The sequence below is a fragment of the Squalius cephalus genome (assembly GCF_949319135.1).
Source record: "Squalius cephalus genome assembly, chromosome: 16".
In the NCBI taxonomy this organism is placed as follows: domain Eukaryota; kingdom Metazoa; phylum Chordata; class Actinopteri; order Cypriniformes; family Leuciscidae; genus Squalius; species Squalius cephalus.
In genome coordinates this window covers 33,033,630-33,059,498 of record NC_137137.1, presented here as the reverse complement: position 1 = coordinate 33,059,498, position 25,869 = coordinate 33,033,630, and the positions used below count along the sequence as shown (strand labels likewise).

Here is a 25,869-nt window from a genome sequence, read left to right as displayed (position 1 = left end):
TATGAAGCATTGGAACATACTAAAATGTAATGAAATTACATCTTGATAATGCGTATCAGAAAACCAGTGTGCTTGTTTTGGCAATATAAGCACAAAAGCATGCATGATGCAATGTAAACATCTATTATATATTCTTTTGACATGCTGTTTTTTGACATTATGTAGATTCGGGATGCAATAATGCCAGTCACGCATACTTAAACTCTAGGATGGGTGGTTTGTAGATTGGGATTTAGCCTAGTTCTCTCGCTGTTCTCCTGTTTTCCACTTTCAGTATATAACCACTTTGGATCCCTGGCTCTTATCTTCTCCATGTACTGTCATCAGTGTTATCAGTCGTGATACTGCTGGCTACTTTTAATGTTTGTGTGTGTGTATTTGTAACAGGAAGCTGCGTCTCTCGTTTCCCAGCGCTCCGTTAATCCCAGAGAAATGTTCAAACAGAGAGAAATGGGAATCAACACTTCTAACAAAGACAACTCTCAACTCAGTCCAAAACCAGGTACCATTTATCTGTTCACATGCTTAAGCCAACACACACACACACACACACACACATGCATACACTATATGAGTAAAAAAAAAAAAAAAAAAGTGATTTATTTTATGTTGATTACTCATTTATATATATTGGGTACACGCATACCTAAGTACTTTTGACATGCTATTTTTGCTACTTTAAACATATATACTAATAAATAAATAGAATAAAAAGAGAATAAAGAAATGTAACATCTAAAAATCTAAAAGTATATCAGTGTGTATTTACATTTTATATATATATATATATATATATTTAAAACTGTTTCAGTGTATATAGTATTACATTTGTATAAATATCTAACTATAAATATATTATTTATCTGCTTGTATAAATATGATTTATCTGATCAAAAACGAGAGAACCAATGAAATAACTTATTTTTTGCATAGTAAAATAAAACCTGTAGCTGTAGTGTGCCTTTTTTACAACATAATTTTGTCAGATAAACACCTTAACCAAGTTTAGAGTTTTGTCCTTCCCTCATATTTAAAATATTAAAAAATATATATGTAATATTTGCCACATATTTTGATGGTTTAATCAAACTTGTAGGGTGTAATTGTTATATAACAAAATGTATTATATATTTTTAAAATATATATAGTTGTACATCTGTGCAAATGTAACTGTAAATATATAACTCTAAATTATATGACTATGTATTTATATTTGTAGTATTTTATTTTATATATATATATATATATATATATATATATATACAGTGAGGAAAATAAGTATTTGAACACCCTGCTATTTTGCAAGTTCTCCCACTTGGAAATCATGGAGGGGTCTGAAATTGTCATCGTCGGTGCATGTCCACTGTGAGAGACATAATCTAAAAAAAAAAATCCAGAAATCACAATATATGATTTTTTAACTATTTATTTGTATGATACAGCTGCAAATAAGTATTTGAACACCTGAGAAAATCAATGTTAATATTTGGTACAGTAGCCTTTGTTTGCAATTACAGAGGTCAAACGTTTCCTGTAGTTTTTCACCAGGTTTGCACACACTGCAGGAGGGATTTTGGCCCACTCCTCCACACAGATCTCCTCTAGATCAGTCAGGTTTCTGGGCTGTCACTGAGAAACACGGAGTTTGAGCTCCCTCCAAAGATTCTCTATTGGGTTTAGGTCTGGAGACTGGCTAGGCCACGCCAGAACCTTGATATGCTTCTTACAGAGCCACTCCTTGGTTATCCTGGCTGTGTGCTTCGGGTCATTGTCATGTTGGAAGACCCAGCCTCGACCCATCTTCAATGCTCTAACTGAGGGAAGGAGGTTGTTCCCCAAAATCTTGCAATACATGGCCCCGGTCATCCTCTCCTTAATACAGTGCAGTCGGCCTGTCCCATGTGCAGAAAAACACCCCCAAAGCATGATGCTACCACCCCCATGCTTCACAGTAGGGATGGTGTTCTTGGGATGGTACTCATCATTCTTCTTCCTCCAAACACGTTTAGTGGAATTATGACCAAAAAGTTCTATTTTGGTCTCATCTGACCACATGACTTTCTCCCATGACTCCTGGATCATCCAAATGGTCATTGGCAAACTTAAGACGGGCCTTGACATGTGCTGGTTTAAGCAGGGGAACCTTCCGTGCCATGCATGATTTCAAACCATGACGTCTTAGTGTATTACCAACAGTAACCTTGGAAACGGTGGTCCCAGCTCTTTTCAGGTCATTGACCAGCTCCTCCCGTGTAGTTCTGGGCTGATTTCTCACCTTTCTTAGGATCATTGAGACCCCACGAGGTGAGATCTTGCATGGAGCCCCAGTCCGAGGGAGATTGACAGTCATGTTTAGCTTCTTCCATTTTCTAATGATTGCTCCAACAGTGGACCTTTTTTCACCAAGCTGCTTGGCAATTTCCCCGTAGCCCTTTCCAGCCTTGTGGAGGTGTACAATTTTGTCTCTAGTGTCTTTGGACAGCTCTTTGGTCTTGGCCATGTTAGTAGTTGGATTCTTACTAATTGTATGGGGTGGACAGGTGTCTTTATGCAGCTAACGACCTCAAACAGGTGCATCTAGTTTAGGATAATAAATGGAGTGGAGGTGGACATTTTAAAGGCAGACTAAGAGGTCTTTGAGGGTCAGAATTCTAGCTGATAGACATGTGTTCAAATACTTATTTGCAGCTGTATCATACAAATAAATAGTTAAAAAATCATATATTGTGATTTCTGGATTTTTTTTTTTAGATTATGTCTCTCACAGTGGACATGCACCTACGATGACAATTTCAGACCCCTCCATGATTTCTAAGTGGGAGAACTTGCAAAATAGCAGGGTGTTCAAATACTTATTTTCCTCACTGTATATATATATATATATATATATATACTGTATATATCTCTGAATATATAGTATATTATTATTATATAATAACAGTATATTTAATAAATAGGAATATGTATAGTAATGAATCTGTATAAATATATAGAATAAAACTATAGAGTATACAAACTGAGATGATTAGTGGTTATAAATATTAAGCTTTATATGTCATCCGGATAATAAATAAATAATCTTGATTTGAAGTGTGCACATTAGCCGTCCTGATAAGATCTCTACAAGCACTATTTACACTATAGGAAGTGTTTTATTTAAATGCCACAGTATTTGCATGTTAAATTTAGCTTCCCCTATTGCTATGTGGGTCAAGTTTCATGTAGTTTTCAAACACGTTTAAGGAATGCCCTCGTCTGTCAGATAGGAGGTATTTTCCAGCGCATGCAACAGCTAACTCCTGAATGTTGGATGTTCTGTGGTATTTCCCCTTCTCCCGTTGTTCTCCGGCCATTTCAACCATGTTCGTCTGTCTGAAACTCGACACTGTCATTAAATACCCTGCAGATCTTCTGTCTAAAACAATGTTTGTGGTCTCTAACACCGTCAGCCATCTGTCAGCTTGGGTTTCTCTCTCTTTGTCGTTCTCTGTTCTGTGTGTCTCAGGGCGGTTGAACAGCCCTTTTCTGTCCAAGCAGTCATGTGACCCAGAGCCATTTCGCTCTCCTGTGCGTCAGGCCTCACCTTTACAAGCCAGAGGTACATAAACACACACTTATCTCACACTGGGAAAGGTTTGGTGTGTTATCTATCTCCATGCTCTCTCTCTCTCACACACACACACACACGCTCACTCTCTGCCTCTTTGTGTGGTGCTTTCACGCTCTCAACTAACATCTATTCACTTTCCTCATGCTTGCTGTATCATTCAACCTTACACCTCAATATAAAGGGCTTTGGATTTGATTTTCAGTGTGTGAGCGTGTCTGAACAGCTTGCTGTGTGTTTGCCTTGTGCACTTAAAGGAACAGTTCACCTCACACAAAAGGTGGATATTTGAAGAGTATCATGGCAACTCTTTTCATTACAATGCAAGTGAATGAAGGACAGGCACATTCAAGCTTCAAAGGATCATAGCAGTAGTCGATCCTCGTGCGCTTCATTTCGAGTCTCCTGGAGTCATTCTGATAGGGGTGTAACGATACACAAAACTGACGGTTCGGTACGTCCCACGGTTTTGACGTCTCGGTTCGGTTCATTTAGGTGGGGCGGGGGGTTTAGAAAGCTAAAATTGCTTTTCTTTTTTTTTAAACAGTGCTTTAATTAACAAATTGTGTCCTTGTCTTTAAATTAATTAAATTACAAGTAAATGTTTCGCAAGGATAAAAAAAATTTATCTGCTAATAGGAGCCCCTACTTTCACATTACTATAACATTAAAGCTTAACAACAGAGCCTAGACTTTTAGCCTAAATTCAGTTGCTATTTATTTTTAGATATAATAATAATAATAATAATAATCAACACTCAAGTAACAAATTGTATGAAAACATGTAAACTGTACATAAGGCAGTTTTTACATTAACATAATGTTTTTACTCTAATTTATTATTGAAATATAATCATTTACACAGTTGCTGTCATTTTCATGACAGATATTTTAAACATACATTAAATAATCAAGATGTCATTAACAGGTTAAGTAAAATATAATATATAGGCTAATATAGTGCATTTATTTAGTGAAAGAGTTCATTTCCTTAGCAAACCAACAAGCTGTGGACACTGAATGACTTGCCTGAGGTAAATAAAGCTATGTGAAAAACTAAGTGTTTTATTGACGTATTTCCGCTGTTGAAACACTGACTGAGCGATTACACGAGTTATGATGCCTTTCAGTAAGTATACTGTATCTTTCAACATACCTTCAGGTGTCCATTCATGTTTATTCTGTAACTGAGGAAGAGATGCTCGCGTTTACTCGCGCTCCGCGCTGCCGCTTTAAATGAGGAGCTGGTAGGGTGATCTGTCACGCCACATCAAAGAGCGCCAAAACGACATTTAATGTTTGAATTTCGTGATCAAATAGACAGAATCTGAAAGTTTACACCTTGCTTATTTTCGAAAGTAACAAAACACTGAGCTTATTGCGATTAAATGTGGTTAATGGTGGTTAGGCAACAACGCTGTATACACATAAGACATGAGGTCCAATGGGGGCGGGGCGGGCGTGTTCGGTACGCATGAGAGTATCGCGATTCGTATCGTTGGTGGTGTATCGCGGTTTTTCGGTTCGGTTCGAATATCGTTACACCCCTACATTCTGATGGTTTTGTGCGAGCAACAGATTTAAATGTAAGATGTATTGAGATCAAGAAGAAAAAGGGCTAGATTTACTAACTCTTTGGCGTTTAAAAACTACTGTCAGGATTTACTAAAGACACGCAGTGAAATATTAGGCATGAACGGGGTTATTTTTGTGGCTGAGTTTATTGCATATGCAATTGTGAGGAGAGAATTCATGCGTCATGCTTTGTGATTTAATAAGGTTTGCAGTAGTCAGTCTAATGGTATTTGCACCATTATGCAATGCATGTTTTTAAAAAGCATGTCTGAACCCATTTTGCGCTTGACGTGCTGCGATAGTGGAAGGATTGTGATAAAGAGAGAGGATGTTCTCCACTCGTGTTCAGAGGAAGGTGTTATTTGCCAAGCCATGTTATTTTTGCTTCTTTTATATCCACTGCGTCTGTGTTGTTAGATCACCCGCACCTGATTATCATCGGCTCTGCTTGTTTATGGCCCAATGCAAATTAGCCTGGGTCGTTCCTGAAATGAACTGCTGCGTCTGTGCTCTTTAATTTGTGCATCATCAGTGATTCACTCGCAGATGTTTCCACTCCCATTGGGGCTTTTACGGGATTGTGGTCTCATGCTTATTTGGCCCTGAGGGGTCGTTTACACCTCATTGTTTTCAGCAAAAAAACTTGAACTTTTTATGCGTTTTGGCCGTTCACTTACATAATAAAGGCGTTTTGGGAGCCTGAAAACGCAAGCTTTTGAAATCAGGTTTCATAGTGCAGGATTTTGAAAACAATACCGTTATCCTCTCCATGTAAACTACAAAAACATGAATTTGTGACATCATGTATATTACATGTTCAATAGGCGTGTAGTGTTGTGACATACAGCGATTTAGTCGTTTTCACGGATCCTTGTGAACGGGGAGCAGTTGAAATAAAGAACCAAATGAATCATTTGGCTGCTTTTGCGAATGCGATCAAATGATTAATTGGAAAGATCGTACTCAAAGGAATGGTTAGGTCATGATTCATGAATTAGGCATCGCTACATTTCCACAAGCGTGCCAAGAAGGGCTTGGAATATAGTGCACGAGTCATATGGACCATTGTCATGATTAGGGCTGGGTAAAAAAAATAGCGATTTTAAGCGATTCTCATTTTTACGATCCGATATCGATTCTTAAATCCCGAGAATCGATTAGGCTAGTCATCCTGTTCTCAGTTTATGAATGAATAGAACATTGTAGTGCGCATCCCATCCAATAAATCACAATAATCTTTGTGCTTTGTTACTATTGATATGAAACAAAGTCTCAGATTTCAAATTGCGTCCATTTTCTTACGAAATTCAAAAGCATAAATAGCGTTTTGGCGCTGTGGCGTGAGATCGCTCTGGCTCAGCTCAAGAGAAGCACATGATCTTCTCTTCCGCATTAATAACACCAGTTACAGCGCGAAATAAACATGAATGAGCTTCTGAAAGTGTGTTAAAGATAGAGGACAACTTATCGAAATCCGTATCATGTCACATGGAATCGCTCAGTGTTTCAGCCGTGGAAAGATGTCAGTAAAACAGCTTGTAAACAATGTCATGTAACGTCACATTTACCTCAGAAAAAGCACATCCAGTGACCATAAACTCGTTAGTCAGCGAGAAAAATTAACTCTAGAGAGGAGCATTTTGCTAAATATATGCACCATATTACATATTCATTATAATTTTTAATGTTCTTCAATATTTAAGGCATGTTTGAATAAATCTGGCAAGTTTTTATGACAGCCACCATGTAAATGTTTATATTTCATATAACTTTATTATTATAAAAATAAATAAAAGTGTAATTTAATTGTTTGTATACAAATCAGTTCATTTTTACCTTCAATATTATAGTAGGCTAATGAAGCCTATCGGCTACAACTGACTCTCATAGTTACAGCATTAGTTAAGAGATTTGTTTATCCAAATAATATCCTGATATCCAAAATAATCAATATTGAATCGAATCGAATTGCAAGCTTGTGAATCGAAATCGAATCGAATTGTGAAATTTGTGTGTATTCCCAGGCCTAGTTATGATGCTTTATGGTGCATGCTCGTTTTTTGTGTGTTATTTTGGAGCTTGAAGCCTCAGTCCTCTTTCACTGGCCAGAATATTCTTCAGAAATTCTCCTTTTGTGTTGCATGGAAGAAATTCATAGAGTTTTGGAATGACATGAAGGTGAGTAAATAATGACTCAGTTTTCATTTCTCTGTGAACTGTCCCTTTAAACTGATTAATCGACTCAAACTAGGGCTGGCTGTTGATGGTACACTACTGTTAAAGTTTGGGGCCAGTAGGAGTTTTTTAATGGTTTTGAAACCACTCCTTAAGCTCAACAGGGCACAGTAATGTCATGAAATATTATTACCATCTTAAACAACTGTTTTCTACTTTAATATGTTTTAAAATATAATTTATTGCTGTGATCAAAGCTGAATTTTCAGCATCATTACTCCAGTCTTCAGTGTCACATGATCCTTCAGAAATCATTCTAATATGATGATTCGATGATCAAGAAACATTATTATTATCAGTGTTGAAAACAGTTGTGCTGCTTCATAGTTTTATGGAAACTGTATTAAAAAAAATCCAGGATTCTTTGATTAATGTTTATATATATATATATATATTATAAATGTCTTTACTGTCACTTTCAGTCGATTGAATACATCCTTGCTGAGTAAAAGTATTGATTTCTTTCCAAAAAAATGTTTTTGACCCCAAGCTTTTGAACAGTAATTTATAATCTGTATCACAAAATCTTTTATATCTATATCTTTATTCTGCAGTATCAGAAAATTATAGTCCACTTGGGTTTGAATATGGCTTGTCAGTTTGGAATTATTATGTGATTAAACCTTCTTTTCTTTTTTTAATCACAAGTGTGATTTCAAACATCTGTTATTAATAATCTGGTCTTTTACTTTGCATCTGTCAAGCTTCAAATAAAAAAATAAAACACTCAAATGAGATGAAGATCTCTTGTAAAATAACTGTATTGTGATCTATATGGTTACTGTGATATAAAAAACATCAGTCGTACAGTGACATATTTTGGTCATACCGCCCTCAAACTCTGACTCTACCCATCTGTGTGTCAGAATACAGATCCTGCGCTCCCAGTGTGTGCTTGTTACCATGCATGTGTGTGATTCTGGGTGTTTCCATGTGTGTGTGTTGTGTGTGTTTTGAGTAGAGGCCAGTTTTGAGGAACAACCCAGATCTCAGTATGTGGAACCAGAGGCAGAACCTGAGCCAGAGTATGAAGGTGGGATTCACACACACACATACACACACACACACACACACATTATCAGCTCCCATCAGTTGTTTGGCTGTTAGGCTGTCTCATTTCCTTGTCATTCTGTCATCATCAGCCCTTATCTGTGTCACTCACTGAGCTGAATGTCAGCACCACCTTGTGGGGAAGGTGTGCCGTTACAGGAGACAGCAAATAATCACTCTCTTGTCTTTTATATCGCAGATGTACAAGCGGTCAGTGATAATTACGAACTGCCTGTAGAACAAAAGCAGCCACAATATGAAGCGGTAGTGGAACCAGATGCCATCTATGAGGAACCACCACAGGTACCAGAACTAACCACTTCTGAATTAATCAACAACAAAAAGTAAAACCTAGAAGATACAAAGCCTTACATGTGAATGTTAAGCTATTATATGAGTGTTTAGTGTTATTTTACACTATTATTATTATTATTACTGTTGTGAATTGAGATGAGGAAAATGCATTGAAGAACCCATGAAGTCACTTGAAGTTTTCTGTCCTTTGTTGAAGTGTTGTTACTGAAACGGGATGTTTCAATAGAACATATCAGCAGGACATATCTTTGTGTTGTGTGTGTATGTGTAGGCATGCATGTTTGCATTTATTTATGTTTTATTTTTTAAACTTAATTGAATTTAATTAGAGATGCACAGATGTATGAGCCACTGATATTTATTGGCCGATTTTTGATCAATTTTGAACAACCATCAGAATCGGTTATAGCATGAAAAAGGCTGATATAAAGCAATGGTTTTGATTATTTAACAGTATTTATTTCTGTATTCCAGCATTTTTCTCTGGGTAAGACAATTAAAAACTTGCAAAAAATGTTTTAAATCTGTACAAAATACAGCAGGGCTTGATAATAAGGACTTCATCGGCATGAACGATTGATCTGATCAGGCCAGACTGCGTCGTCACGAAAGCTCATCCTGTGCATGTGTTCTTAAGCCTTGTGAATATAAATATTCAAGCGCAAGAAGACGTGAAAGAACTCAATTCTACTTACTGAGAAGGTTTTTGTGCACGCACGTCTAAAGAAACGCTTGTGTAACAGTATATTGGATCCGTGCAGCTCTTAAAGTGACAGCACCTAATATTCCTGCTGTCTGCGTTTTAATGTTAATCAAACAACTAAAATCTCTCACTGCTCTTGATTAAATAACTTTTGTAACTTTACTAAGGATTGATATATATTTAATTTATACAGCAGTGTTATTTTACATTTGATTACCTGATTCAGTTTATGTACCAATCTGCCAATCCATGTTCAATGAATATAATTTGATGATGAACAATAGGGAAGACCTCGTTAAGGTAATCCATGTGACTCCCGTGGTTGAACCTCAATTTTATTAAGCAACGCAAGTGCTATGTTTGCGCAAAAAAACAAAACAAAAAAAAACATAATTTACCTCTATATTTTATTAATTCAATTAATAAGACATGCTTTTATTAAACCATTCAAATGGAATCCAGAAAACCTAAAACACAAAACGCAGAATTTGGTAAAAATAAAATGGAATTTGACCAGAAAAACCCCCACATTATTAGGACCCTAAACATGTAATTTTTGTTCAGCTTTTTATAAATTGATGTTTAATTGTGTATTTCATTATTTTAATTAATTAGACATGCTTTTTGTTTACTAAATTTTTATTTAACCATTAAAATTTAGTCTTAAATTTAAACAGATTCCAGAAAAATTTTAATGGAAAAAAATGAATTCGGGAAAGAAAATTACGGAATTTGAGAAAACATAAAACTGATTTTATAGAGCCATAGTCATATGGGCTTGGCACGTGATGAGTCTGAGTAATTAATGACAGAATTACAATTTTTGGGTGAACTATCGCTTTAAGTGGATGTGAAGTGTATGTGATTTTGAATGTGTGTGTTCTTGTGTTATTTGTGAATTTTTCACAGGTGGAGGAGCCGAACACCACGTACGAGACAGCGGTAGATCGCGGGGTCTGCGCCAGGGCTCTGTACGACTACCAAGCCGGTGAGTGTTGCTTTTACATGATGACCACCAGCTGCTTTTACATGGACCCTAATTACCAGATTGTAATCACAGTCGGAATAAAAAGTCACATGTAACCACAGAATGAATTGGCCAAATCCAATTAAAATTTAATTGGGTTTATAAGGGGTGGTTTAAACCTTCTCTAACCCGATCGAGAGAACTGTAGAGTTCTGCACATGACGTATGATGCACAGAGCGAGCTGCCGTTGTTGAATGAAGTGTCATAAATCATCCTAAAATCCTCCCCTCTCTCGTCTGGGAAGAGGAGCGGGACAACATGTCTTCAGTCCTCGTTTCAGACTCTCATCCACAGACAGGAAGGGGCGTTTTTACTGCTTGATTATAAGCAGCACAACTCAACAGTTCATGTGCTTGTTTCCTAAATCAGGACCCGAAATAGATCAATATTAAAGTCCACCTGCATCAATAATTTTATCCCTAAAAACTCGTCTTTGATCACCAAAATGATGCATTTAAGCGTTTATTTTTTCTTAAAATAGTTTGAATGTAACTCGACACTCTTGCCTCGGTTCTGTGAATATGCAAATGAGCCCCGCCTCCACTCACTCACTCAGCTCAGAGATCCACTGGTTGGCGATCACACGTTGATCTGATTGGTTACAAGGTAGTTTGTGACGTCAGAAACACCAGCGATTTCAAAGCGTGTTTTTGAGACTGTCTTTGGTTCACTGCAGTTTTAAGGAGGAAATACTCAGCAATGCTGTCGACTTATGAACTTACACATGGTTTGTCTTAAAGCACATTAAAAACACCACATAGACTTATAAACAACATTAAAAACACCACATAGACTTATAAACAACATTAAAAGCTGGATTTTCACCACAGGGGGACTTACGTGTATGTGGCGAGTGTTAATTTGCAGCCTGTCAAATAATAATCGGATGAGGTGGACACCAACGCAACGACACCAGACGTCTTTATTGATGAGCGCTTGGTTAGAGATACTCACTACTGTCGTTTAAACGAGTATACAAATATATGTCGAGCGACTATGTAAATCTGTCAAATAAAGTATACTTTGAAAGGCTGTGCATCAGCATCATAACTGAAGTGCTTTAAATGACTAAATGAAATCTAATCTGTAATCTGATTTTAATGTGTGTGTGTGTGTGTGTGTGTGTTCTCAGCTGATGACACCGAGATCTCGTTTGACCCGGATGACATCATCACAGGCATCGAGATGATCGATGAAGGCTGGTGGCGAGGATACAGTCCGGATGGACATTTCGGGATGTTCCCAGCAAATTACGTCGAAGTTATCTAGCGCCGCTCACTGTATCCCCCTCGTCAGAGTCGCACCGCATCGATCCGCAGATCAGTGGCCCTCGACGAGCCAGACGGGTCCGCTATATTTGATTTGAAAGACTAAAGCTATAAAATCATGGACCAAAAGGGTGACGATCACATGACCAGGGAGGGGGGTATTTAAACTGAGGTTGATATTTCATACTGTATTGGTAGTGTCTTGTTCATTTTATTTCAATTCAAGCCGTTATAATTTTATAAAAACAATACTCTGAGTTCAGACGCCCGGAAAAGCGACCACTTTAAATGCCGGATTCCTGCGAATCAAATCAGTGCTTGTGGTGACATTCCTGTGACTTGCGAATATCCTTTTAGTCTGAACCTTTTCTCAGTGTTTTTGAAGACATTCCTTCTGAACGTTTCAGTGCTAGTCAGTGTATCGTTCCAGAGATGTTTGTGGTAGTCCGAACACATCGGTCCTGTTTTTGCCTTGGTTTCTGCCTTCTTTTCTCCACAAGCCCGAGCGCGACTGCCTTGCTTTCTTGAGGATCACAGCACAGGTGTTGAAATCAGTAGATGAAATGAGTTTATTTGCTGTGTTCTATACGGCACGTGTTTAAAATCACGGATGCGGCTTGAATATTACGGTTGTTAATATCATTTTAGACGTGCAGTGAATGATTTAATGTGACCTCAGCTTTCCCGTCTGCTCTGAAATGTGGAGAATATTAATACTGTGATTTTTAGGTTTCAGGGAACCATCGTTCTTTCATCCTCTTTGCCTTTGGGTCCCGGTTGGTGTTTAGTTTTTGCCAAGGCTCAGAGAAAGTTCACTCACACACTTTACTGTCAGTGCTGTGCCAATACGAGAGTGTGAGAAGTATTTTTGAGGAAATGTGAGGTTTCATTTTTAACAAAAAATAACTGTGTCATCTCAAAGTCATTCAGCGCCGGTGTAGTTCCTCTCGAGAGCTCATTGTCAAAATCTAACAAGTCTGGACAACATTGTAACTTCAATTAAAAGAAATAAATAAAGAGTTTTAAGGCTGAAGGAAAGTTGTTGCTTGGTGGTGTTTGATATTCTTCCTATGTAAAGCTTTATTAAAGTACGCATTAAATTAAACAAAGACATTTGACCGTAAATGCCTTTATAATGTTAAAAAAGCACCTGCTCTTTTGAATTTCTTTTTAAAAATCCTGAAAAAAAAGTTTTGAACATTGATAATCATAAATGTTTTCATCATATTAGAATGATTTCTGAAGGATCATGTGACACTGAAGACTGGAGTAATGATGCTGAAAATTCAGCTTTGATCACAGGAATACATTACACTTTACTATATATTCACATAGAAAACAGCTGTTTTAAATTCTAATGATATTTAACAATTTTACTGTTTTTTTTGTTGTATTTTTAATCAAATAAATGCAGCGAAGAAAAATCTTACCGACCCAAACATTTTGTGTGAGGAACAAAGTAATTTTTTACTAAAAATCTTCTCAACTGCAGCTCTCAAATCTCATTTTTGCACGTTGAATATGCACACATTTCAGACCTGAAGATCAATTGTGAATAATGAGGAAAAAAAAAAAATGTATTATGCTTTTTGGAGCTTGAAATATGTATTTGACACTTGGCATAAATATTGTGGCCATGAATTAACAATTCATTCTCGTTTTAATAAATCATGGCCATGTTGAAAGAATTAGTTTCCTCATTTTTATTTAACTAAAACAAGGGGAACGGATTATTACAACATGGCCAGGATTTAGTAAAACAATTTAGTAAATCATGGGAACGAATTGTTAATATACATATTTTTCCATGAGCGGGGCTCTGTATCACACCATTACAATTCTGCCTACTTTCAAAACCCATTTTGCATTGGAAAGGAGATAATGTAAAACCGTATTTTGCATAAGAAAAAGCCTAATCAACAATTGTTCATTTTTAAAGGGAAATTTGACCCAAACATTATTTTATTTTTTTCCCCTCATGTTGTTCCAATCCCCCGACTCTCTCTGTTGTGGAACACAAAAGGAGTAATTCCGATTAATGCACTAATTATTATGATCGTTGTTTTTCCATGCAGTTTCAGTGAATGGTGAAGCTTTCAAAGGGATGTAAATGATCATAAGCTACAGAAACTCAATTTATTCATTTTACTATCTCAAATATACATCTTCTAGCTGTTGAAAGTCATCTTTGAAGGTCATTACACATTCAGTGTCCCTTTCCGTGTGGAAAAGATGAACAGATTAACAGTTTCAGATCATTATGTTCAATAATCGAAGCTATTTAGTGCATCTCAATACTGAAAATGCAACTTCGGTTCACTTTTCTCTGAAGGCGACAGCTGATGATGACGATGATCATGATGCGTACTTTAAACTGCGGTCTCCAATGTCAACAAACACACTTTTTTACCAGGGAGTATTTTTCTCACGCAACTTGCCTGTCATACATGACCAAAGCCACAGTTGTAGTGATCTACGACCTGTGTGTGTCACACACTCAACGGGTTTCCTGGAATAAGCGAAATCAACATGGCCGTTTGGGGATTTTTTTTTTTTTTTTCTCTCTTTTGCTCTATAACCCCCAGTTTCATTTTCAGAAGAAAAGAGACTGTACTTTTCCCCCTTCTTTAGAGATCACAATCGTCTTGTTTTTTAACTGAAAGTTTAACTGATGTTTCACGATAACGTAACACCCTCTACGTTATTCACTTTTTCCATCCATATTATTACCTTCTATCCCATATCCAGTCTGTTAGTGCTTTGAGATGTGGTATTTATAGATGCTGAGAGAGGTAACTGTGGGACATGGAGTTATGATGCAGTCGAGCATAATATTAACTTTATTTTGAAAAGGGAAGTAAGATGTCTTGATGGAAAATATCGACTCACTTCTGCAAAAAAGGCAGCGGAAGTCCTTGCTGACCCAGAGATAATGTCAGTACTGGAAGATGATCATCAGCTATATTTCCATCTGAGCAAAGCCTTTTCTTTAAATAAAATTAGCCTACATTTATTTGTATTTTTTTTTTTTTTCACGTGTGACCCTGGACCACAAAACCAGTCACGTGGGTCAATTTTTTGAAATTGATATTTATACATCATCTGAAAGCTGAATAAATAAGCTTTTCACTGATGATGCTTTCATTCAGATGATTTATAAATCTCAATTTCCAAACATTAACCCATGTGATTGTTTTTTGTGGTCCAGGGTCACATATATGATACAGTTATAAAATACAAAACTATCATATTTGTTAGGATAGGACAATATTTGGGCGAGATACAGCTATTATCTGGAATCTGAGGGTGCAAAAAAATCGAAACATTGAGAAAATCTCCTTTAAAGTTGTGCATTTATGTTCACTATTGTGCTGCATTCACTCACAAAAATAAATGTTTTATATATTTATTACAGTAGGAAAATTTACTAAATATCTTCATGGAACATGATCTTTACTGAATATCCTAATGATTTTTGGCATAAAAAAAAATCTATAATTTTGATCCATACAATGTATTGTTGGCTATTGCCACAAATATACCCACGAGACATGTGGCTGGTTTTGTGGTCCAGGGTCACATATTCCAAACTCATTTTCTTGAGGAAATATAGTTTTTAAAAATATATAGCCTAATATGTTAATATATATAGCCTAATATGTTTTTGAAACTGATTTCCCCCCACATATTTTTTGAAAAAAAAAAAAAAAAAAATTATAGGCTGATCGATGTGGAACGTATTGGTTCCTTTTATGTTTTGTATTGATCATGTTTTAGGAATTTGGGAAATTTCTGGTTTCTGAGAATTTTGACGATTGTGTATGTCTCATGAGACTACAAGCAAATTTGTTCTCTGAACTGGAATACCTACTCAATGTAAAACTGTTCACTGCAGTAATGTAACTTCTGAATCGAGTCACACAAAACCACACACAGCATGAGTGCGTTCATGCGTTACTCATTTAATTCCTAACATAAGCGTTATGATCTTAGACCAATATCAGAATCAAAGCCTAGTCGTTTCATACCATAACCATACATGAGTGTAATATCCAATGTTCTCACAGGTGAAGTGTGTCTATATAAGGCAATACTTCATAGTAAATATAATAGGCTTAACCAAAAGTTAACTTTCTGTGTAATGAGTGTGCAGACAATTATGATAAATATAAATATTTATGTGTAATAATGTAGACTATCAGCATATCAGTCTACTTTATGTGAATATTTATTGTTTTTGTTTGCACTGTGATAGAAAAGTCCATTACTTATTTGCTGCTTATATAGATCATTCGAAAAATGAATGAATGATGTGGTTGTTTCTGGTCACATTTTGCCTAAAACATGAAAATAAGTTTTGTTTTGTTTTAAGGAAAACCAATTTTAGGACAATAAAGACTTTTGACATTATTTTAATCATAATTAAACACATTTTCTCAACAAATTCTCATTACTGTAATGCATCTGAGCATTTAACTTTTGGCTTTTTTTATTTACATTTTTTCAATGCTGATTCTCAGTAATCATATATATATATATATATATATTTTTTTTTAAATTGGCAAAAAATAAAGACATCAATGCTATCATGATGTATAAACACGTTTTCAATTTATAAAGCATTTTCATGTTGCATTTATGAGGATGCAACTTTTTTGCACTACAAAAATGTGTATTTTACAATGGAAAAATCTTTATGACACTTAAAGGGTCATGAAACCCCCTGTTTCAGCACCAGTCAGTTCTCAACAAAGTTTTGAAAAATGCTACAAAAGTGGGCGTGGTTAAGATGCGAGAGAACCTCAAACTGTAATCAGCTGATCTATTGGTGTTTTCAGATATTATCTGAAATAATTACTTTTTTGATGTTGCAAGGTTTGATGTTAATCTAACGCATTACAAGTAATGTGCATTTCAGATTACTTTTTTAATGTAACGAGTAAAGTAACGCATTACAAGTAATGTGCATTACATTATCAGATTACTTTTTAATGTAACGAGTAAAGTAACATTACAAGTAATGTGTATTACATAATCAGATTACTTTTTAATATAACGAGTAAAGTAACATTACAAGTAATGTGTATTACATAATCAGATTACTTTTTAATATAACGAGTAAAGTAACATTACAAGTAATGTGCATTACATAATCAGATTGTTTTTAATGTAACGAGTAAAGTAATGTGCATTACTCGTTACATCAAAAACGTAATCTGATTATGTAATGCACATTACTTGTTATGCGTTACTTTACTCTTTACATTAAAAAGTAATCTGATTATGTAAAGTAACGCATTACAAGTAATGTGCATTACATGTTTAGATTAATTCGTTTGATGTAATGAGTAATGTTACATACTATAATAACACAAATACATTTATTTACAGCCAAAAAAGTTACTATAGATGAAGTATTTTCAAGAACAACAGTCACAGTAATGGTATGAATTGCAGCTGAAATATAGCTAGTGTACGCATGATGTCCAGTTTAGTGGACAGATGATTAATCAGAATTTCCTCCCAATCTAAAATCAATACTTGGAAGATTTAACAATGATAAGACTCCTTAGATGTTACAAAAAATTTAGAAGGAATGGATGGATATTCCCGATCAACTTGGCCTTTTTGACTGCTTTTGGCTATCTTGGTTTGGAGAAAAAAGTCCACATACAAAGGCTTGCCACTTGGTGGCAGTGTATAGGATGAAGCACTAGAGTTCACTGCAGGGGTCATTGTGCAACTATGCCATCAAAACTCATGCATACGCAAGAAAAAGGCTTTTTAATATATTTCCATTGTGGTGGCCATGGCCACTATGCATGAAAGGGTTAATAACTTTTAACGCTTACATTGCATGAATTATTATGAGACACCAATGAGTCATCAATGTACTAGTATAAGAGGTTGACAGACGTATTTAAACCTGGAAGTTGGAAATCGCTCAGATTTAGATTTAAATTAACAATCAAAACTAACAGATGATAACATTGCCTTCAATGATGATCAACACCCACATACATTTAGTTTAGGGTTTCATAGATTTTCATTCAGATTTATTACTTATCAAAAAGTATAATTTGTTTCTTTTATTTTGAGAAGTTTTGTGATGTTCACTGAAAAAGTGCTAGTAAAAAAAAGTACCTTTTTTTATATCATCTTAAAGGCATAATTTTATTTAATACATTTGATTGTTTTTCTCATTTGTCTATGGGTGAACTTAACTTAACATGCTGTAAAATGATGAAATCATATCAGCGTCTGCTGGAGAATGAGTCAAATCAGACTTTGCAGCTTTAGTGCAAAACTACCAGCCCGTCACACTTCTTGTTAACTCTTAACGTCTGTTTTCTGCTCCAGTACCCCTCCACATCTCATTCTTTGTTGTTACCCCTCTTTTTGACTCTGTATCTCTCACTATTTGTCTCTCTGACATGAATAAACGGGGAATTTCTGCAGTCTCTGAATCTCTGTTCTTCCACTCTCCTTCAAAGCTCTGACTTCAGTATTTCTTCAGTGACTCACTGACGCAAACGTTCGATGTAAACGTTCTTCTGTCATCTGCCCACTCCACGTTTAGCCTCCAGCTTCAGATTCGAGTCAGCAATCGTATTACGCTCAGTGACCTTCCGCACCCAGGCTGGTCAGCATGTGATAATGTCTGTTCATTTGCTGACTTGGATGTTTCGACAAAGCCGAGCGCCACCGTGAGGAAATGTATTAGTCAATCCAATGGACTACTGTAAAACTGGGTTGCAGAATGAGAAATATTTCCAAACTCGATTTTTCCATTTACTGAAGAAAACGTGAATGGTGCTTCCCCAACGCAGCATTCGCCGCCACAATGCTAGTGATTTATGTGGTTGCTATGCAGTTGCTAGGGTGCTCAGAGTGCTTGTTTACTGGCCTTTGGATCCTTCCTTTTTCACCTGGTTGATCGATCGCCCACCAGATGGAAATCATAAGTTTGGTTATTTTCCTAAATAAGGAACATGAGACAGAAGTTAGGGATTTTTTTTTTAGGTAAAAGCAAAGCTTGACATTAACACCCGCCAAATGCGTGTGTATTTCAGCAGTGTAACGCAGTCACTCCTACTAGACACTTTAGTCGGGTTCAATTTCATATTTAATATATACATTTTTCAACTGTAGTCTTTTAAGTGCAATGTGGTGTTGTCAAAAATATCGATTTTTCAATACATATCGATACTGAAATACCTGAGACGCTTCCAATACTCATTTTCTGCAGAATAGACACAATACCAGCTGCTCTCTCTCTCTCTCTCATCTCTCCGACAGCGCGTGACACACAAACCCGCCTCTACTCACTCACTCCTTTCATTTGCTCCGGATGAATATTGTTAGTGTAACAGGGCTTGAGTTTCGCCGTGGGATTGCGAGTATTGTGCATAATTTTACTCATTCCCGCAGATTTTGTGCTCAAACACCCATAAAGCCGCTTCTCAGTACTAAAGGGGGGAGTATTCAGAGTTGTTTACAGTGTTAAAGAGATGGATTCTCATGCTTAACATGGCCAAAGTTTTTAAAAAATATTTTGGACGAATAACGGAGAATTTCTGTGCCGAAAATCTTACTTCCGGGTTGGTACAAGTTTCGGCTGTTTTTTTTTCGACCGTGGATCTAATGACGTAGACCAGAGTGGAACTCCTTATATGAGCATTTCTCCCGGAAAAGCGCGCCCGCGCACACGTCGACCAGAGGAGAGCGAGACCGCGCACACGTCGACCAGAGGAGAGCGAGACCGCGCACACGTCGACCAGAGGAGAGCGAGACCGCGCACACGTCGACCAGAGGAGAGCGAGACCGCGCACACGTCGACCAGAGGAGAGCGAGACCGCGCACACGTCGACCAGAGGAGAGCGAGACCGCGCACACGTCGACCAGAGGAGAGCGAGACCGCGCACATCAACGCGCTTCAACAGGAAATCATCGGCAGCGCTGCATAGTGTCTCCAAAGTGTGTTTTTGGATGTGAGGGAAAGCTTCCCAAAGAACCCAGCGTTAGGAACAGTGGATGCTGTTTGTTCCCTGCATTTCGACGATGAATGTTTTATAAACAAAGCCCAGATCGACGGATTCTCTCTATGGCTCTGGCTTCGCCCACACGGCCCGCCTCCAGACGCTCGGGTTTTTCCGGAAAGACTCGGTACAGCCTATCTTTCTTTTATAAATATAATAAAACTAAAGACTTTTTGGAGATATGAAGGATGCTACTCTATAGGTACTCAAGATTAACAGGAGATTAAGTGAAAATGAGCATTTCACCCCCCCTTTAAACTGAGTTCTTTTTCGCTGCTTATTGCACTTAAACTGTCAAATACACACAAAATAATGTCAAAATGCCGGTCTTGGCCAGTATTTACGTAAACACAGTCAGTTTTAAGTGAACGTAACGTTAAACAGTTGAGGAAGAGACGCATGTGTGACAGGATCTGTGCGACAGGTCTTAAAGTGACAGCAGCCTAATATTCCTGCTGCCAAATTATGAGATAATATTAAAAATATCTATATGGTCTCAATGTCAAAATTGTGGCCAGTGAAAATGCTGAGTGGCTAGAGACTTTGGAAAACCACTAGTCACAGCGGATGCTGAGCAATGTCAAGCCCTGAGTAGAAGCAACAGTAACAGTGATGCTTGACATAGCAGTCTTAACCAACATTTGGATACCATAAGAATATCATCAACAGCACACAATGAAATAATTGCATCCTTTATCAGTTCCCTTGATGGCGAGTTAGTCAGACGTGTGTGTCCACCTGATCCAGAACAGCAGCTTCGAGAAGCACCTGAGCTATTGTGAAACTCTGGTGTGATCTCAGACTGAGTAAAACCAGAACCTCTCAAATCGAATATGAAAACACAAGTCATAAACTCCCTAATTTCCATTCCACCTGATATCAACATAAGAAATTTCATACTCCCCAATAAGTCGTGATACACACACTGGTTCATGGCGCTCAGGACGGAGGCGGACGCCTTCACTCCCAGTAACAGGGAGGACGGATGTTTTGTCTAATATTTCACCTGAGAAACTCCCTCAGAGCGATTGGCTCTGGGCTGAAAACTGTTATTGTGACATTTAAAGGTTAAAAATGGTTAAATGTCAGGAACTATGCGGGCAGGTGAGAGAGGCCCCATCCATAAACGAGACATCCGAAACTTCGACAGCAAGACGAGTTCATCAGCGCACGAAGATATCATGCCGGTTCATAACATCTGGCAGCTTCAAAACAAAGACATATTTTTTCTCTCTAAAATCACGATGGGGCTTTCCGGTGTTCTTTTTTATAGTTCACGCTTAATATATAAAAAAAAACATATGCACGACATAATCATGGTCAATTTATGACAGAATGATGGCTGTAATGGTGATGTTTTGCATTTAGCGGGGCATTTCCCCATATTCTCTGTATATATCGTCATCCTTAAAACATGACCCTACTGAATCTTTCATTATTATTTTGACAATGGTCACATGTCCATAAAGCATATTTCATTTCATATTAAATTGTATTAATTCCAGTCACTATGAGTGCAGAAAATCTGCAATTCAGAAAGTCTTGCAAAACATGTCTGTTCCTCATAAAGATGAAATGTTTTTTTTTTAAAAAAAAGTTGATTATCAAATATAATGTAAGTTATATAAATTGTATTTTGTATTTGGTAACTTGCAGACATCTGGGACCTCTATATACAGTTTAAAAGCTTGTTTTGTAATTTTCCAGTATTAACATTAAACAAAATTCAATTCAATTAATTAATAAAATGGCACTGGGTAACAGGTTTGAATGTATAACCTTAATCAAGATATCACTCAATATGGACCAGTTAGTTTGAGACTAAATGTTAGTTTGTAGTTAACGAAAAACTTACACCACTGTTCAAAAGTTTGTGGTTGGTAAGATTTGTTAATATTTTTGAAAGAAGCCTTTAATGCTCAACAAATGCTGCATGTATTTGATCAGAAATACAGTAAAAACGGTAATATCGTGAAATATTATTACAATTTAAAATAACTGTTTTCTATTTTAATATACTTTAAAATGTAATTTATTCCTGTGATCAAATCTGAATTGTCAGCATAATTACTCCAGTCTTTAGTGATTTGATGCTCAAGAAACATTTTCATTATTATCGATGTTGAAACCAGTTGTGCTGCTTCATATTTTTGTGGAAACCATGACATATTTCTTTTTCAGAATACTTTGAGGAATAGAAAGTTCAAAAGAACAGCATTTATTTGAAATAGAAACATTTTGTGGCATTATAAATGTCTTTACTGTCACTTTAAATCAATTTACTGCGTCTTTGCTGAATAAAAATATGAATTTCTTTCACACACAAAAAAAAGGAGAAAAATCCCAAAAATTCTAACGGCAGTGTATATTTCCAATTAATTGATAATAGATTTTAGATAATTCTTTTACAACAATAACTTGGGTAATAGGGCAGACATCCGATCTTATGTGTTTAAAATAATTTTATGTTATATTAAAATTATAATTTTTTAATATTATATATATTATAATTATATAATATTATATATAGCTAATACTTTAACTAGTAGTTCAGGTATCTAGTGATAATAGTTCTCACAAAAAATGGGATTAACAATATACTGACAAAAATTGAGTGCTTGATGCTGAAAACAAATTTCCCATAAAAAGCTTTTTTGCAGAAATGTCTAATTATTTTAGTAATTGTTACAACAGTCATTTATAGAAGTTGATGAAGTTTATCTCCATCGTGAACTAAAGGTAATGTCATTTTGCAGGATTCTTGTTATGCTAAAATTTAGTATAGTCCCCTTTAACAGTTTCTGAGGTTTCGGTAGCACAATACTGTCCTGATTATCATTTTCATAATAAATACAAAGGGGAAAAACTGAGATCAGTACTTTCACCAGTGTCAGGGTGAAAACCCCTTTCTCGAGCGTTTCCAGTATGTGTCAGGTTTTTAAAGCTCTTTTGGCCCTGTACGGACATTTAGAAAACAAGCTTTTTCAGATTTCTCATTTATTAAACGTTATATGTAACCCACTAACAGTGTTCAACAGTGTATATAAATGCATCACTAGAGCATTCTGGTATTTATGTTTATTTAATAATATTTTGACAAAAAAAAAAATCGTTGCTCAACTGAAATAACGAACCAAGTCAACTGAAATTAGAGAAGGGGGAGGGGTCGAAACTGTCCCTTTGGTTAGTCACCATTTTAATCATATTTTAGCTTTCCTATTATAGTAAACCTACATATTCACACTTCGTGTCACATGACACGTGTGATGATTATTACTGGTAAGGACTGTCTGTTTTGCCGTGCTAAATTTAGCACTGAACACGTTGAAAATGCATTATAAACATGATATTTTAAAGTAGGCTTTTCTTAAGCAAATCATGGAAAATTACTCACCCTCTCTCTGCTTTAAAACATCTCTTGGTCTGTTTATCAGCAGCGCCAAAATGCAAATTCATCACGTGACGCCGTATTATGCAAATTAGATTGGCGGAGACTTTAGGAAATTTGATTGGATTTATTATTTTATTTACAAAATAACAATTTTATTTAAATTTTATTTACTTTCAAATTGAACATAATTTATTTGTAAAACTGAATAAAATGCTAGACTTCACAGGAGTGCCATCTTTGATTTTGAAAGGGAATCAACGAAAGCGAGGTGATGCTGTGACCGAATCCGAAATCGCTCCCTATACCTTCAAATATAGGGCATTACTCGAGGGGACGTCCATTTGTAGTGTTGTACAAAACGTGGTGTAATTGAGTGCACTCATTCTATCCCACATTGCACCGCAATAATTACGAGTGGTAATAATTACGCTCACTCGTTTTCATTCACTCCTTCAAGTGAATTGTAGTGGACTAATATACAGTAGGTAGCTATAGGGAATAGCACACGTCCTGAAAAGTGAAGCCAAAGCGTTTTGATCATAGACAGTAGGCTATATAAACTGGACACAGCGACCCCACTGGATTCAACGGAGAAAAGTGAAGTCAATTAGAAGCACTTCTTCCTGATGGCTGAGCGACTGCGCAGACTCAAACTGAGCTTGACGACGTAGATGTGACGTAAGCAACCCGTCTGTCTTCTAGTAGCTGTGCCGAGAGAAATCTGAATCATTCCCTTCAGAAACTTGCAGAGACGGAGAGCGTGAGTAGGAGGTGTCCATGAGCTTGGAGCAGGAGAAACTTTTGCTAAGTATTCTGATTAATTATTTTGTCATTTTGCCTCCACGTCCCCCCGACTGCCCGCGAGCTTCTCCTCCTGTCCATACGGTAATCTCTCTACTGTGCGACAGAGAGTCATGTGGTTATGACGCAATCGTTAGCCTATTTTTACAAAAACTGCTACGGGGCCATAATGTAACATAGAAGGTAATGGAGCCTTTTATACATTTTCGTGTTTATTTAGAAATAAATAGTGGATAAATGGAGTCTTTAAGTGCCTCAGATGTAAAGTTATTCGCTGTCAAAGTGACGCCAAAATGAATGGGAGTCAGTGGAATGCTAACAGCAGGTGATGGTCCGCTAATCAATGGCGGCGCCCGGGGAAGCTTCAATGTTTTCCAAAACATTGGCCCCCTGGTTTTGATCGCCCCCAGGTGGCTGGTCCCAGTATAAGTCATATACACCTCAATGTATTCTAATGGGACATGAGACAAACAATTAAATTACACTTCAAATAACTTATTTTCAAAAAATGGTTTCTATCATTTTAGTTATTTTTTATCACGCTGATGTAAATTTGTGTTCTTTAAAAAAAAAAAAGTTTGGTTTTTAGTTATGCCGAATTCACACGATTTTAGGCCCGATTTTCACTCGCCGACAGATTTTGCCCGTTTGCGCGAGTGACAATCACACAGAGTGAATTATCAAAGACGCGATCTGAGAGAATCGTCAAGCGTAATAATCCTGAAAATAGTCCCCAGCTAGGTAACTTCCAGCGTGACCGGGACTAAGTTTGTCTAACCTATCAGACCTATCTTCAGGCGCTGCGTCATATCATTACACCTGCTGCACTCATGGTACGGCAGCAACTTTCTTGATTATTACGCAGGAATGAGAGTATAGTTCCTAGCCATATCAGCCTAGAAAATCTCAACTTTTCCTTTTCCGTCGGTCTTAGTACACGATGTAACTACAGAAGAGTCAAGTTTTAAATAGCAAAAATATCGAAACTCGTTGGTCATTTTTTTGAGAGAGATGCTAAGGTCTTGTCTGATTCAATGATCTATGCTAAGCTATGCTAAAAGTGGTACCGCCAGACCCCGAGATCGGCTGAATGGATTCGAAAACGGTAAAACTCAACTGTTTAACTCTGGGGGAGTTGTAAAATGAGCCTATTTCCAAAAAAAAGTGGAGTATCCCTTTAACTTGTGCTCGTGAGAGAGTCATTCTCCACGATGATTGGCCGAGAAAACGTAATGTGAGATGAGACGTAAGACATGCGTACGTTCTCCTCACAATCATGACGGTAGACGTAGGATTCACAGCTAGATCAATGAGTACAGAAGCCCAATGATTACAACAACCATCATTTGAAGTATCACAAAATTCGGAAATTATCGCACATTATGGTATTTTTTTCCATTATTGATCGTACAGAGGTCAAAATTATCGTACATATATGATAATTATCGTACGTCTGGCAACACTGCCAGAATCTGCACAAGATGTCAGCGCCAGTTATTCTTTGTTTTACATACAAACTGTACCACAATGCCTTGTATTTGTCTTGTACTTTTTGCATTGTACTTGCCTGTAATGATCAAATTAAAAATATAAAATTATGGTAAATCTATCCCTCACACACTCGCTTTCATACTGTAACGCCGCTCTGAATAAGGTCTATGCATGGTTCACACGTGATAGCCTACTGGTTTTGATTTTCTTTTATTTGTCATATGTTTCACATAGGCTATGTCATATTCCATCTGATTTGATCTTCACGGACACCTTAAAAGCCAAATTTTGATAGATCTTTTATTTAGGTGCAAAATTGTTGGTCGTGGTGAAAATGAAGTCACAAATGAGGGACACTGTAAAATG

At 36.7% G+C, this 25,869-nt stretch overlaps 1 protein-coding gene across 9 annotated transcripts in view; it reads left to right on the top strand.

Annotated features, from left to right (window-relative positions):
• dbnlb (drebrin-like b) overlaps nucleotides 1–12,200 on the top strand; it is a 33,189-nt gene extending 20,989 nt beyond the window's left edge. For 3 of the 9 annotated variants that reach the window (XM_079896208.1, XM_079896207.1, XM_079896215.1), the window contains 6 exons: nucleotides 388–502; nucleotides 3,506–3,598; nucleotides 8,379–8,450; nucleotides 8,667–8,770; nucleotides 10,395–10,473; nucleotides 11,646–12,200. In XM_079896208.1, the coding sequence (XP_079752334.1) occupies nucleotides 388–502; nucleotides 3,506–3,598; nucleotides 8,379–8,450; nucleotides 8,667–8,770; nucleotides 10,395–10,473; nucleotides 11,646–11,782 (600 nt within the window). In that variant the 3' untranslated portion in view covers nucleotides 11,783–12,200. The remainder of the gene's footprint in view (nucleotides 1–387; nucleotides 503–3,505; nucleotides 3,599–8,378; nucleotides 8,451–8,666; nucleotides 8,771–10,394; nucleotides 10,474–11,645) is intronic. The other 6 variants (XM_079896211.1, XM_079896209.1, XM_079896212.1 and 3 more) reach the window with 3 other exon arrangements.
• Nucleotides 12,201–25,869: the final 13,669 nt, after the last annotated feature.